Source organism: Zeus faber (assembly GCF_960531495.2).
Source record: "Zeus faber genome assembly, chromosome: 18".
Taxonomy (NCBI): Eukaryota; Metazoa; Chordata; class Actinopteri; order Zeiformes; family Zeidae; genus Zeus; species Zeus faber.
The window spans coordinates 11,710,177-11,723,810 of record NC_137210.1 but is presented as its reverse complement, the minus strand read 5'-3'; the positions used below and the strand labels follow the sequence as shown (position 1 = coordinate 11,723,810).

Sequence of the window (13,634 nt, the reverse complement as noted above, 5' to 3'; positions counted from 1 at the left end):
GTAGCGCTGGTCCCCGTCAGCACGCGTAGCCCTGTCGCCCCCCCCCCCCCCACCCCTCGTCCCCCCTCCGCGCGCGTCAGTGGCGCTGTTATCTCCCCCACCCGCCCCCACCCGCCCCCACCCACCCCCACCCCCCTGGCTCCACCCCCTTTCCGCACCGCGTGACAACAACAAGTCATCCCCGGCGCGGAGCCGCACTTCGCCGCTCGCTCTCCTCCTGTCACTCCTCCTCCGTTCTCCGACCACCGTCCCGCCGCCGAGCCCACCTCCAACCCCCCGCTTCCATACTTTGTCGGAGGACTCAAACTCCCGTGGATTCGACTTTTTTTTTTTTTTTTTTTGGTTTTTGGGTTGTTTTTTAATTTTTCTTCTTCCTTCTTCTTTCCTCGGACTGTGGGTTTTTTTTTTTGTTGTTGTTGTTGTTGTTTTTTGTTTGTTTGTTTTTTTTTTTTTCCCCTCCTCACTCACTTTGAACTTGGCTTTTACTTCTCCCCCCCCCCCTCCCGCTCCACCCTCCCCACCTCCACCTCCACCCCCCCCTCTCCCCCCCCCACCCCCCACCCCGGCCCCCCCCCCCGAGCGAGGTGACCCGCCATGGCCTTACCGGCTGCTCTGATCCCGCCGACCCCTCTGGTCGCCCCGCCGCCGCCTCCCCAGCTCTCCACGCCGGCCACCACGTCCCCGGCGTCGGCCGCTTCCTCCTCGCCCTCCCCGTCCCTCGCCTCTCCTCCGCCGGCTCCCGGGCAGGGACAGAGCCTGTTCCGGTCGGAGCCGCCGCTCCTCGCCGCCGCCGCCGCCGGCGGCAGCCCGGGCGTCCCGAACCCTCTGACGGGCAAGCCTGTTTACTCCACCCCGTCGCCCGTGGAGAACACCCCGCAGAACAACGAGTGCCGGATGGTGGAGCTGCGCGGAGCCAAGGTGGCGTCGTTCACCGTGGACGGCTGCGAGCTCATCTGCCTGCCGCAAGCCTTCGACCTGTTCCTCAAGCACCTGGTCGGCGGGCTCCACACCGTGTACACCAAGCTGAAGCGGCTGGAGATCACGCCGGTGGTGTGCAACGTGGAGCAGGTGCGCATCCTGCGGGGGCTCGGCGCCATCCAGCCCGGCGTGAACCGCTGCAAGCTCATCTCCAGGAGGGACTTCGAGACGCTCTACAACGACTGCACCAACGCGAGGTGAGTGGACGTGGGCTGAGGTCTATCTGGGTGGCTGAAAAAGAGAGAGGGAGACATTTACAACTCTTTTTTTTTTTTGTGATTTGGTGTCATTTGCTTTTTGCATGAGAAATTGTCAAAGTTGATGCCAGCTCTACAAACACGTTTCTTGGGACAGTGGACTTTGGGAAAAAGTTTTTTCCACACGTGTCGTGCAAGTTGGGTCTCGGTTGGTTAGGTTATGTGGCCCTGACCTTACAGGTCAACCTCAGCAACTCGATAAATCAGTAATAAATATATAATAATAATAATAATAATAATTATTATTATTATTATTATTGTTGTTTTTATTATTTAATAATAAGTCATAATAATAATAATAATTATTATTATTATTGTTATTATTATTTAATAATAATAGTCATAATAATAAAAAATAATATTCCAGAATTTCCACCCAAGAATTAATAAAGTATTTTCTTATCTCAAGTCTATTTTTTATGAGATGACCCTCACCATACCACATTACCAAAGCCATTTCAAAATGCAATGCAAAACAAGAGCAAGAAAATAAATAAAATAAAAAATCTTTGTGAAATATCCTGTGCATTAATTCCCCTCTAATTCAATTCACTCATTCACCCATTCACTTTAATAGCTCTACTTTATTTCTCAACCACTTTGACATAAAAGTAGGTTATGCCCTATTATATGCCCCTGGCACTGGGGCAGTATAATTCTAATCATTTTATTCATTCAACTTAAAAAAAAAAAGAGTATAAACAAAATTGCACATGATCCCACTTTTAAATTAGCTCAATAAGATCATTTGCGAGATTTTTTTTTTTTTTTGTTGCAGTCAATAATTGTGCAGAGGTAATTACTACCTCATGAAAACAGTCTTAATTTCAATTGTATATACTTCTTTTGGATGCTGATGTTTAACTAGAGTACTGAAGCTCAATGCAGTATTTAGCTTTTATACATTTTTATTTTAGTCTCGATGTGATATTTTTTTTTGAATGTTGATTTAAGCAAAGATCAATATTTGATTAAAAGCTATTTTAGGCTCCTGTTGCTCTTATGCTTTGATGTATTGCTTAGTGTCACAGGATGGGTGCAGCCTTGTCATATTCACTATCTTATCTGTCATTATGATTGATTCTTTATTGATCTCCAATCCATAAATCGGCTCAAAATGCAAATTTGGTGTCGGTGCTGGCCTCAGTGAATAACAGTGATAAACCTATTAATAGTGGAATGGCAGTCTCAGGCAGTGCATACAGCTTCCAACTGGAATGTATTTCTTCTTATTCACACGTTTCATTTATGTGACACTTTTTGCACCAAGGTTTCAGTGCATATGGTGTGTATGCATACACACACTCGAGACACCTTGCAAACATACACACTTTTGCACACACACACACACACACACACACACACACACACACACACACACACACACACACACACACACACACACACACACACACACACACACACACACACACACTCACACACACACAAGCACACTTTCCCAACAGATGAGACGCACGCACAAAGTATGTACGAGCACACACACACACACACACAAACACACAGAAAATTAAGAAATAATACACTATGCAGGTGTGCTTCTGTGGTGAAGAAAACTATGACAATAAGGCTGAAGGTTTTTTTTTTTAAATAAATTACACCTCTGTAAAGTTCATTACCATCCTTTTCTCGAATGGCTTTAGTAAAAGCACTCCCAACACTTTTGGGAAAATGTTGGAGGAAAATTGTTAATTGTAAATCTTAGACGGATAGTCAAATAGTTAATCTGCTTCTGATTAAGGGAGTTTTCATGCTTTTTTTTGTGCTTTCCCAGAAACGGTGACCCGCACTCTCACACCACCCGACGCCGCTCATCACATGCAACACTTTTTTCCCTTTTGTTTTCTCATATGACCAGCGTTTCATCTCGACCCCTCATCTCTCGAGCGGCATTTCCATAAAGCGTGAATCCACAACCACCCTCCTCCTGCTCCTCCCTCCGTGCAGTGAAACGCAGACGGCCGAGCACGTCGCGTGGAGTGTTGTGGGTGCTCCAGGTGACGGAGTGTGTGGTTGAACTCGGCGGGTTGTCAATGGGGGGGATGGCCGGCGATGGGGTTAAAGGATAATGCAGTGCCTCGCGTCGCTTTAATGACGCTAAAGTGCTGGGCTATTACTGGCACACGGAGAGGACTGTAATTGTCTCTGAAAGCAGCCAGGTTCTCCCGGTGTTGGGCTGAAATCAATCACTCAGACCGCCCCATTTGGAGAATTACATCATGGAACACCGAGGCATCCGTTGGATAAGAGCCTCCTGTTACTTAGAATGAGTTGATTTTATTTGGAGGGATGTGTGTGCTTTATACGTCTGTCATTGAATTGCTGTTGACCGAGCGATCAGCTCTCGGTAAACAGGAACACAGGTTTGCCTCCCAGGCTCAAAAAAAAACGAATACTTCCCCAACCCTCTGCCACTGTTCTGTTTTCTACCAACTTCATCTCAGACGAAAGTAAAGAAAACAAAAATATATATATATATATATATATATTGCAGTTGCACCGGCTAACCCTCTCAGGTTACACAGCAAGCATGTGCTGCCTGAGAAAGATTAGCTTTTCATCTCACCCTATTACCACAATGCCGTTGTTACTCTTTTTGTACAGTGCCGGAGTGATAACAATGGGGTGAATAATACTCCTGTACAATGAGTCCCACCACCCCCCACCTCCCTCGTCTCAGGGTCTATTGTGTTAAAACAACACCACTCTCATTTTACACACAGCGTAAATGGGAATGGCATTACAGAGCAGCCACCGCATTCCTGCTGTTTCTGTTTTAATGTGACAATAACAGACCCAGGACAAATTGTTCCACGCTGACACTTCCTTACTTTATTCTTTTTCGGAAGCGCATTAAAAAAATCCTCGCGTTGAAAAAAGAATTACATGTATCATCGCAGGTGAGTGTAGATGTGCTCTTTCCTTCATCTGAAAAAAGGACAAATTTGCACTTCCAGATGAGACTTCTTCTTCCACACACACCTTGACGGCTCTGCCTTTTTTTTTTTTCCCCCTTCTTCTTCTTCGTTCCTTCCTCTCTTATAAGGGACGGAGTAATTATAGTAATTACCGTTCATCTTTATAGATACCGAGGTTAGAGCCATTCTCGGGGCCCCTTCACTTTCTCAAGGGCTCTCAGGCTTAGATTAGTAGTGTCCTCCTTTGCTCCTGGACTATCCGGGGGTTTTAGTAATCCCCCCCCCCTCCCCCCACACCCCTCCCCTAACGTTATGACCCCCCACCACCACCACCACCCCAACCCCACCACCACCCCTCCGTCGCTCGCTACTTGTTTTTCCTTTTCATTTTCCCCTCCACGCTCTGGGGATGGAGGAGACGGTTCTTATTGCCATGTGACACTTGAACTCTGCAAAAGGTTATTATAACAGTCAGGAGTGTAGTCGGGTGTGTGTGTGTGTGTGTGTGTGTGTGTGTGTGTGTGTGTGTGTGTGCGTGCGTGTGTGTGTGGGGTGAGGTGGGTGTGGGGGATGCAAAGATATCATATATCTCTCGTTGGTCTGCTTTTGTGTAGGCAGGGCTATCCGAAACGCAGCAGTTAATTGACAATCATTGTCTCCCCCACCTTACCCCCACCCCCCTGAAGGTTAACCACCCGCCCCAGACAACGTCCTGCCGCTGGGAATGCGATGGCCCTTTTTTTTTTTTTTTTCACTTACATGCCCTTCGTAAATAGATTTTCCCAGCCCCAACAGAAGTTATTCGGCGGCGTTTCCTCTGAGTGACGGGAGTGGTGAGATTAAACTAAGGATCTAATTGATAGCGATATGACGGGAGCCGCCACCTCTCTCCTCTCCGCCGATCCCCTCCTCTCGCTCGTGTTTATGCCTAAACACACATATTTGCAAATGATGGTAATTGTTTTGTTTAGCGCTCAGTGTGAGCTGCCACCGAGGGTGCCAGCTTGTCTGTCTCCCCGCTCTCCTCCGCTGAGCTCTCTCTTATAATATATTTGTTTTCTACAAGGCACGGATGTGTTTACAGGTACTCAGGGGAGATTTCTGGATTCCATTCAAATCGTTCCCAGTCAGAGTGGGTGCTAAGATACCCCGTCACCCGGCAACCACATCCAAGAGGGAGCTCGGGCGATAATAACTTCAAAAACAGAGTGACAGATGCCTGATTAGAGAGAGAGAGAGAGAGAGAGAGAGAGAGAGAGAGAGAGAGAGAGAGAGAGAGAGAGAGAGAGAGAGAGAGGGAGGGAGGGAGCGCCTGCGAGAGATAATTCCATACAAAGCTGTTTAAAAACCCAAATTTATTCAAGTACTTTCTTGAAAGTCAAATTGGCATTTATAATGCCTGTTGTTTTTTTGTATCAAAAAAAAAAAAAAAGTTCTGCTTTTACATTTTTAATCTGTCAGAGGGGCCGGGCTAAATTTGATTAGGTACAGTACATGTGCTCAAATCAACTGTGCAGTTGGCAGATGGCGGCAAGGTGTTTCCTGCAAACAAACAGTCTCCTTGAAAATCACAATCGCTTTATTGGCTTGACATTCATTCGGCTGGAACGGGTGCAAATAAAAATAATTTGTTGTTTTAGGACTAACTGAAAGACACGCAATGCTCACACACAGCAGGAATTTATTAAAAAACATGTTGTAATGCTGTTGTTTTCCCACGCTGACATAGTATAAGCTCAAAAAGCTACTCTAATGAGATTTTCAGACTGTAATTGTCGATGTGACTTTGTGTTGGGCTGGTACCATTTGTTGGATTTAAGACGATATTTGCATGTCAAAGAGGCGGGCGCTGTTAATTTGTCTGCGGAATGCATAAGTTGTGGGAGCCTCCGCCTTATTTGCATGCCTCGGCTGGGGCGCACGTCAACAATAGGGTTTCCTGCGCAGGTGAGCATAGTTAGGAGGCAGAATGGACTTATTTGAAAAGCGTACGTCAACATCGGGGGCCTTTCCGTCGTGATCAACACATTCCAGCTACCATCAGAAAGATAACAGCTTTTTCCAATCGGTGCGAGCACAAAAGGCTTGGGTATGAATTCTAAAGCGTATTAAACCCGATGCGTGGCCTTGAGGATCCTGCGACCTGAGATCCGAGCGTCTGACAGGCCGGACGATGGATTTTCGGGGCAACACTTTTTGTTTTAATCCGCTTGTCTTAGCGCGGCGGGGCGAGCCCTCCCTTCACATTAAAGCACATTTAGGGCGCGCGGCGGAAGTCACTGGCGCCGCTACCGGGACGTTAAACGCTCCTGACAGAAGTTGGAGCGCAGCAGATGAGATTTCCTGATTGGGGGAAGGATTGCAGGCCTCAGCCCGGCTCTGTCTAATATGGTCACGTAGAGAAATTGATTTTCCTCAGAAATTAATTAATTTTTCATATAGCCCAAAGCTGGAGTTTAAAAAAGAGTGCACACTTGCTGGTTTTCTATTTCCAACGCCCCCCCCCCCCCTTTTTTTTTTTTAAGAATTATTGCCTAATCATATTAATACTTTTGCCCCAAGGATGGAAAGATAATTGTACAAATGCATTTGGAAATATGTATCACTGAGTATTTATGATTAAATTATGCAAATAACTCGACTCCCATCCTTCGTGGGCCCAGATTGTCTAATTAGGATTGATATGGCGAATAGATGTTAAGGGAATCTGAATACAAGCATGTCCAAAGAGCAGAAAATTGAAAATGACAAGGCAGGAATCCTTAAAAAGTGTGCGTTTTTTTTTTCCCCTCTTCCCCTCCTCCTCCTCCTCCTCTTCTCCTTCTCTGTCTAATTCGGCGTAGCTGTATCAGGAGTTAATTTTCCCCGGGTTCATTTCTCATCTGAGCTGACAGGAAGAGGAATCCGTCAGGGAAACAATCTCAGATGGGATTCCACAAATTTCCTCCACTTGTTTTTTTTTCTCTCCACCCCCCCTCCGACACACACATGCAAACACACACATACACACACACACACGCACGCACGCACGCACGCACGCACGCACGCACGCACGCACGCACGCATGCACGCACGCACACACACACACACACACACACACACACACACACACACACACACACACACACACACACTCTTCATTTCGGCTGAGGCTATCGGAGATGAATCTTCTCCTGGGTAAACACGCCGGTGTTATTCCTGCAGTATCAATGTTTTCGGAGCTCTCTGTCCAATACAAGGGACTCCTCCTTAATAATTGGTGTATAATAAGAAAGGAATGTCCTGCAAACAGAAAAAGGCCCTTTTACCTTTTGGAATTTCACTGAAGAAGTGTTCACTTTATTAGACTTGAAATGGGAGACGAGAAACATTTTAAAGACGTGTCATTAACACTGTGCTATCATCACGTGAAGCACGAAACAGAAAACCCTGCGTGTTACTGTGACCAATTATATAGAAAGGACCCTTTTTTACTTTTACTTTTTAAAATAGGTCATTGAAATTACCCTGCATTACCCTGAAATGACAAAAACAAAATATGGCTATAAATCGTAGTTCGTACTCTCAAGCGGGGTTAGACACACACACTCACACACAAATACACAAATACTAGTGGTGGAAAGTAATTTAGTACAAATATCTTTTTACATTTATCTGTCCTTACTTGACTATATTCAGTTTCTGACACTTTAGCTTTTTACTCCACTACATTTGAAATCGAATATCTGTACTACATTTATAACAGAATCACATTACTTGAGGTTTGAAAATTAAATAAATATTTCTATTTGTATAGATTTGTAAATGACTATGACACCACCTATACTATTGTCTTAAATAAATTGTAATCACAAGCTCATCTGCAGACAAAAAAGCTACAGTAACAGTAATACCTTTAGCACAATTATAGGCTGTTATATCAGGGCACTGACACTTATACTTTAAGTACATTTAAGAGCATAAGTATTTCTATACTTCTTACTTAAGTAGAAATGTCAATGTGGTACTTCCACTTTTACGAGTTATTTGGATCAAGATATTTGGACTTTTACTTAAGTGAGAGGACTTAGTACTTCTTCCACCACTGACAAATACACGCACGCACACACACACACACACACACACACACACACACACACACACACACACACACACGCACGCACAGACCCTTTATTTAAAAAAAAAAAAATCACATGATTTATCTTTACAGTAGTCACAGCCAACAGTTACATGTTCTCGGCGGTTCACCACAGAGGAGGAAAGTGACATGGCTGCTTTCCCTTCTCCCTCTTCTTCTCGCAGACAAACGGCCGTAGAGCCTCGGCAGTCTCCATTAAAAGCGGCTGATTGTTATCTAATCTTTACCTGGCGCTGGCTGGAAAGGCCCCGCAGCTAATGACACTTGAGACCAACAGCACATTCTGTGGCTGCTCAAAGCATCTGCTTGGGTCAATACCTCCTTGCGAAAACAGAGAGGGAAATGAATAAAACGCAGCCAAAAGGTATTTGCGACAGTTGTTTGCAATTGCTTACACACCAGTCACAGAATTTGGCTCATTGTGTGCCCGATGAGACACCACACTTGGACGTAAACCTCGCTTCTGTGTCAAAATGAAACTCTGCGATCAAAACCTAACAATCCTTTTTTCAAAATGGCATTTGTGAAACAAAATGATACACACATGCAAACCTGGAATTGCTCCTACAAAGCAGCAACAATACACTGATGTACTTTATACAAAACCCTGCTGTCTGTGTACTTTGTAACCCCACAAAGGAGTAGAATTACTGTATGGAACTCTACTGTGCAGTATTGCAAGAGATTTCATTTTTTTTTAACGAAGTGCCTGATGTAAGAAACAGCGTGTCGTGTTTTGCAAGAAGTCTGTTGCAGAAGTGCAATGCACAAAGATATGTTTGTACTTTTGGTGCCTTTTTTTCAAGGCGTGGCTAAAAAAGTTAAGGGTTGGATGCTTTTTTCGAAGCTTTCACTTTCAGTGTGTAAGCGATCGGAAAAAACGGTAATGTGCGGACGGAAAGAAGAAAAAATAAGGGTTTATTCTGTTAATTGGGTGTGTTCAGCTATTGATGATGATGTGGTGTAGTTGTCGTCGGGATGGTTTCCAGTGGGGACAGGAGGCTTAAGACCTGGTCTCGCCTGTTAGTTTTTCTCCATCCATATAAATATATTATACCACCTCAATTGAATTGAGTGGCACTGAAAGATGACCTCCAATTCTGTAAAACAAGGAAATAAAGGTGTTCTATGGTGAATATACAGTACATGTGGCCATTTTCTGGCATCAGAAAGTCAGAGTCACTAGGTATTTATTTTTTATCATCTGTTTACACCGTAACACTGGTACGTGAGACACAATGACCATAACCTGTAACTCATGTACCAATCCCCTGAACTAATTCTGCTAAAATGCAAGCATAGTTCCTGTTTGACACACTGCAGTCCAAAAAACACCACACACAATTCTCTACATTTGGCACAATCTTCACAATCAAAATCTCTCGCGTTCACGTGGAACACGCTGCACATGTGCAAACACACGTTGCACAATTGTTCAATTAGCAATCAGAGGTTTCCTGAAACTTAACAATAGGGCAACTTCTGTTTCGGAGCAATGGATGCCGGCGTAGGAGAGAGAGGCATGGCAAGAGGAGGAGGATGGGGAAGAGGAAGAGCAAGACCAGGGAGAGACATAATCTCTGATGAAATCCGGGGCCGCTTTGTTTGACCATGTGGTTCGCCATGGTCTAACAACGAGGGAGGCTGAGCAGAGAGCACAACCAAGCATGAGCAGGTTCACCGCAGCGTCCATCGTCCTGACTTTCCCAAATGAGAATAGGTAAAAAATGTACTCTCATTACAGTATTGTAGTACTGCATATCAACACAGCACTCAATGAAAATTGTATACAACACATTTTCTATTGTTCATTCTTTATGTAGAACACTTTACACATCCAACTTTGTGTTGCTTGCGATAGTATTTTGGGGAAAAAAATAAAAGCATATTTTTGTTTGTATTACATATATTACGTATATTTGTTTATAATACAGTATCTGATTCTGATTCTGATATTTGTGTGTTTTATATTAGAGTATAAAAACGTACAAAATATTTTGCGACAGACTTCAGTACTGTACATATGTAGCAAGTATGACACTGAACATGCAAAAGGCACACGTCTCCTGATAAGGCATTCGTACTAGTGTTTTCCATTCAGAGAATTGTTTTACATTGAGCACATCTGTGTGCAATTGGTTCTTCGAAATGCCTGTTCATATGGTGGTGTGTGTGTGTGTGTGTGTGATTTCAACACAAAAAAAATCATTTTGAGAAGACGTCACATTGTTTTGAATGCAGAGTTTCCTTTTTCAGGCGAGTTGTGGAGTTTGGCCTTTTGTGTGTGTGTGTGTTTTTGGATTTGTGTGTAGAGTTCTGAGAATATGAGGTGTTTTCATAAAACGTGTGGAAACAATTGAGAGAAACTAATCTCCATTACTGAAATGTTCAGGCAATGCAAAAAAAATAAAAGCCTCGATTCCATTCTATCAAAATCAATATCTACTTGTTTTGCTAGCCATCCTTCAAAAAACCCTTTATGAAATATTCCATTGTTAAAAACAAACAAAAAACAGCCATATTCACAACAGTGTATTCCACCCTCCCCAGCAGATTGAGCCGCTTTACACAACTTTTTTCCTCCCTTTTTTCTCCGCCCTTTCTTTCCTCGTGGAAATTAATTTCGCTTGTCAACATCTCAAACGGTTGGTGCTGGAAAATGATAATCTCTGCAGTTCTGGACGTTTTCCACGGAGAGTGGGAGCCACACCCAGAGCTCGGAGAACACCTGTAGAGGGCACGGGCAGGGTATCAATATCAGCAGGTCAACACATTTTCATCTAACACTGACATCTTCCTCCCTCTCTCTTCCTCTCTCTCTCTCCCCGACTGTCAATCTCTCTCTCTCTCTCTCTCTCTCGCTCTCTCCCTCTCTCCCTAAGCCCTCTGAGAACATCGCTGGGAGTTTTTTTTTTATTGGTTGCAGCACTTGGGTTTCTCTCCTGGCAGACTCAAATGTCACCGTCTCCCTGATGTTTCTTTAAAATGGCCTGTGCCACCACTTGCTGTGGCGCCCCGGCTATTATTACCCCCCTCTTACAGAGTGGCAGCCGGGGCCCCCCCCGAGATGTGACACAAACCCCCCTGCGGAGGGAGCCGCGCCGCCGTGTCAAAGCTGCCCGCCGCCGGCCAATCAGAGAGCACTGTGCACACCGCGCACACACCGTGCACCCACCTGGGCTGCTACAGGGGGTGAGCAGAAAGTCAGCCGATGGAATTTAATATTGTGCGCTGAATAAATAAATGAATTAATTAGCAGTGATGCACTAAAAGATGGATACATGAGATGGATAAGTAAAGATAAATATATGTCAAAATAACAAGATATAAAATAAATTAAAAATAAGCAATAATATGAAAAATAACTTATCATGAAAATAATATGATAAATAAATCTGATATTTACGGATAAAATATATAATATTGAAAAAATGTGATATTATATGCATAAATAAATGGAAACTTGTTCCATGAGAGAAAGATTTTGTCATTGAGGTATAAGCTGAGAAATCTTTGGAAAAAAAAGTACATCTTTAGAAGATCTAGTTAAATCCATGCATGTTGCGTCCCTGTGAAAGCAATCCATTGTAGCAGCAAGTAGATGCTTCTTTCTATTTTCCCAGTCACTCTACAGTAGTGCAGAAAATACAGTCGGACGTGCTCTCCTTTGGAAATAAACACGACTATGATAATAAAGCAGCCCCCTTGGCTGAAATGGCCTGTCCACATAAATTAACCCTGTGTGATTTTCACATTAGGAGCGTGATGCGTGTGTGCGCGTGTGTGTGTGTGTGTGTGTGTGTGTGTGTGTGTGTGTGTGTGTGTGTGTGTGTTGTGTGCGTGCGTGCGTGCGTGCATGCGTGCATGTGTGCAATGCTTCTGTGCGAACGCTCAACAAGACAGTGAGAGAGAGGGGGGGAGAAGGGAGGGAGGGAGCGAGCGAGCAAGAGGGTAAGTGTGAGAGAGAGAGAGAGCGATTGAGAGAGAGAGAGAGAGAGAGAGAGAAAGACCCTCACACAACTTCACATATGAATGGTCTTGTGTGAAAAGGAGGATGAATTGAGTCAAGCTGACATAGCATGCCAATAAGCTTTGTCTCATTTCCAATGCAGTATTCATTTGTGCCACAGAGAGATTTATTGCATGATTGACAATTATGAGAGGGTGACCTAGTTCTTTGTGATGGAACAAAAATGGTTTTCATCAGTTGGCATTGCTGTCTTTCTGCATTGTGTGTTTTGTGCGTGTGAAGCGCTGTAGTAAAGAATGGAGATGGCCTCCATGCAACCAGATACTTTTTACCCCAACCCCCCCCCCCCCCCCCCCTGCTTCAACTATTGAAACTCATGCATTTTTCTTGTAATGGCTTCATATATTTTGCATAGATTCACATCATCCACTATGTCTGTATTCCTCAGCAGAAAAAAAAATGAATTTCCTACCCCATTAAGCAATGTGAGCTGTCCAAATGGATCACGTTCAAGTGACACTTTTACGGACGCTCCTCAATCGCTAACTTTGGCATCGAGAGAGAGAGAGAGAGAGAGAGAGAGAGAGAGAGAGAAAGAGAGAGAGATAGAAAGAGAGAAAGAAAGAGCTCCTCTACTGGAGCTCACCTGCACTTTATAAACCCCTCTAGCTTGATCACCCAAATCACAAAATATACTCATCCGTTCACTGCGGAAAAAAAGAGAATTTGGCAATAGAAAAAAATTCTTTCTTTATGGAACATTCTATCTGTGTGTATCCGTGTGTGTGTGTGTGTGTGTGTGTGTGTGCGTGTGTGCGTGTGCGCGTGCGTGCGTGCGTGTGTGTGTGTGCGCGCGTGTGCGCGTGTGTGTGCACAGCCCATATTACGTACTAGACTGTTAAAAGGGGAAGTGTCTGTGCACCTCATGGGACTCGTGCTTGAGTGGCCCCACAAATGATACAAGCCAGGGTTTAGTTGGGAGTTAATATCCTGCAAAATTGTCCTGCTCGGCCACGGCAGAACGTGGATGATTAAATGACACAGGCATATCAAAAACATTTTTCTCTGACTAGTGGCTGTTAAGTGTCGCGCCGGTGCGGTCTGTCTCCCAAGGTTACCGCTAAAGAGGAAGGAATATTCAGGGGGTAGTAGAAGTGGTTGTCATCAGGCTGTGATTATTGTATTTCTGTGTGCGTGTGTGTGTGTGTGTGCGTGTGCGTGTGCGTGTGTGCACGTGTGCATGTGCGTGTGCGTGTGTGTGTGTGTGTGTGTCTTTGCATATATCTGACTGTGCGTCCTGTGTTTGCAATCTCTCCTACAACGCCCTGTTTAAGTGGCAATAATATGTGAATAGG

At 44.4% G+C, this 13,634-nt stretch overlaps 1 protein-coding gene across 1 annotated transcript in view; it reads left to right on the top strand.

Annotated features, from left to right (window-relative positions):
* Positions 1–594: 594 nt before the first annotated feature.
* dachd (dachshund d) overlaps positions 595–13,634 on the top strand; it is a gene marked incomplete at its 5' end in the record, with an annotated part of 104,846 nt that continues 91,806 nt past the window's right edge. Inside the window, one exon of the mRNA XM_080019054.1 lies at positions 595–1,175. Coding sequence (XP_079875180.1) covers positions 595–1,175 — 581 coding nt within the window. The remainder of the gene's footprint in view (positions 1,176–13,634) is intronic.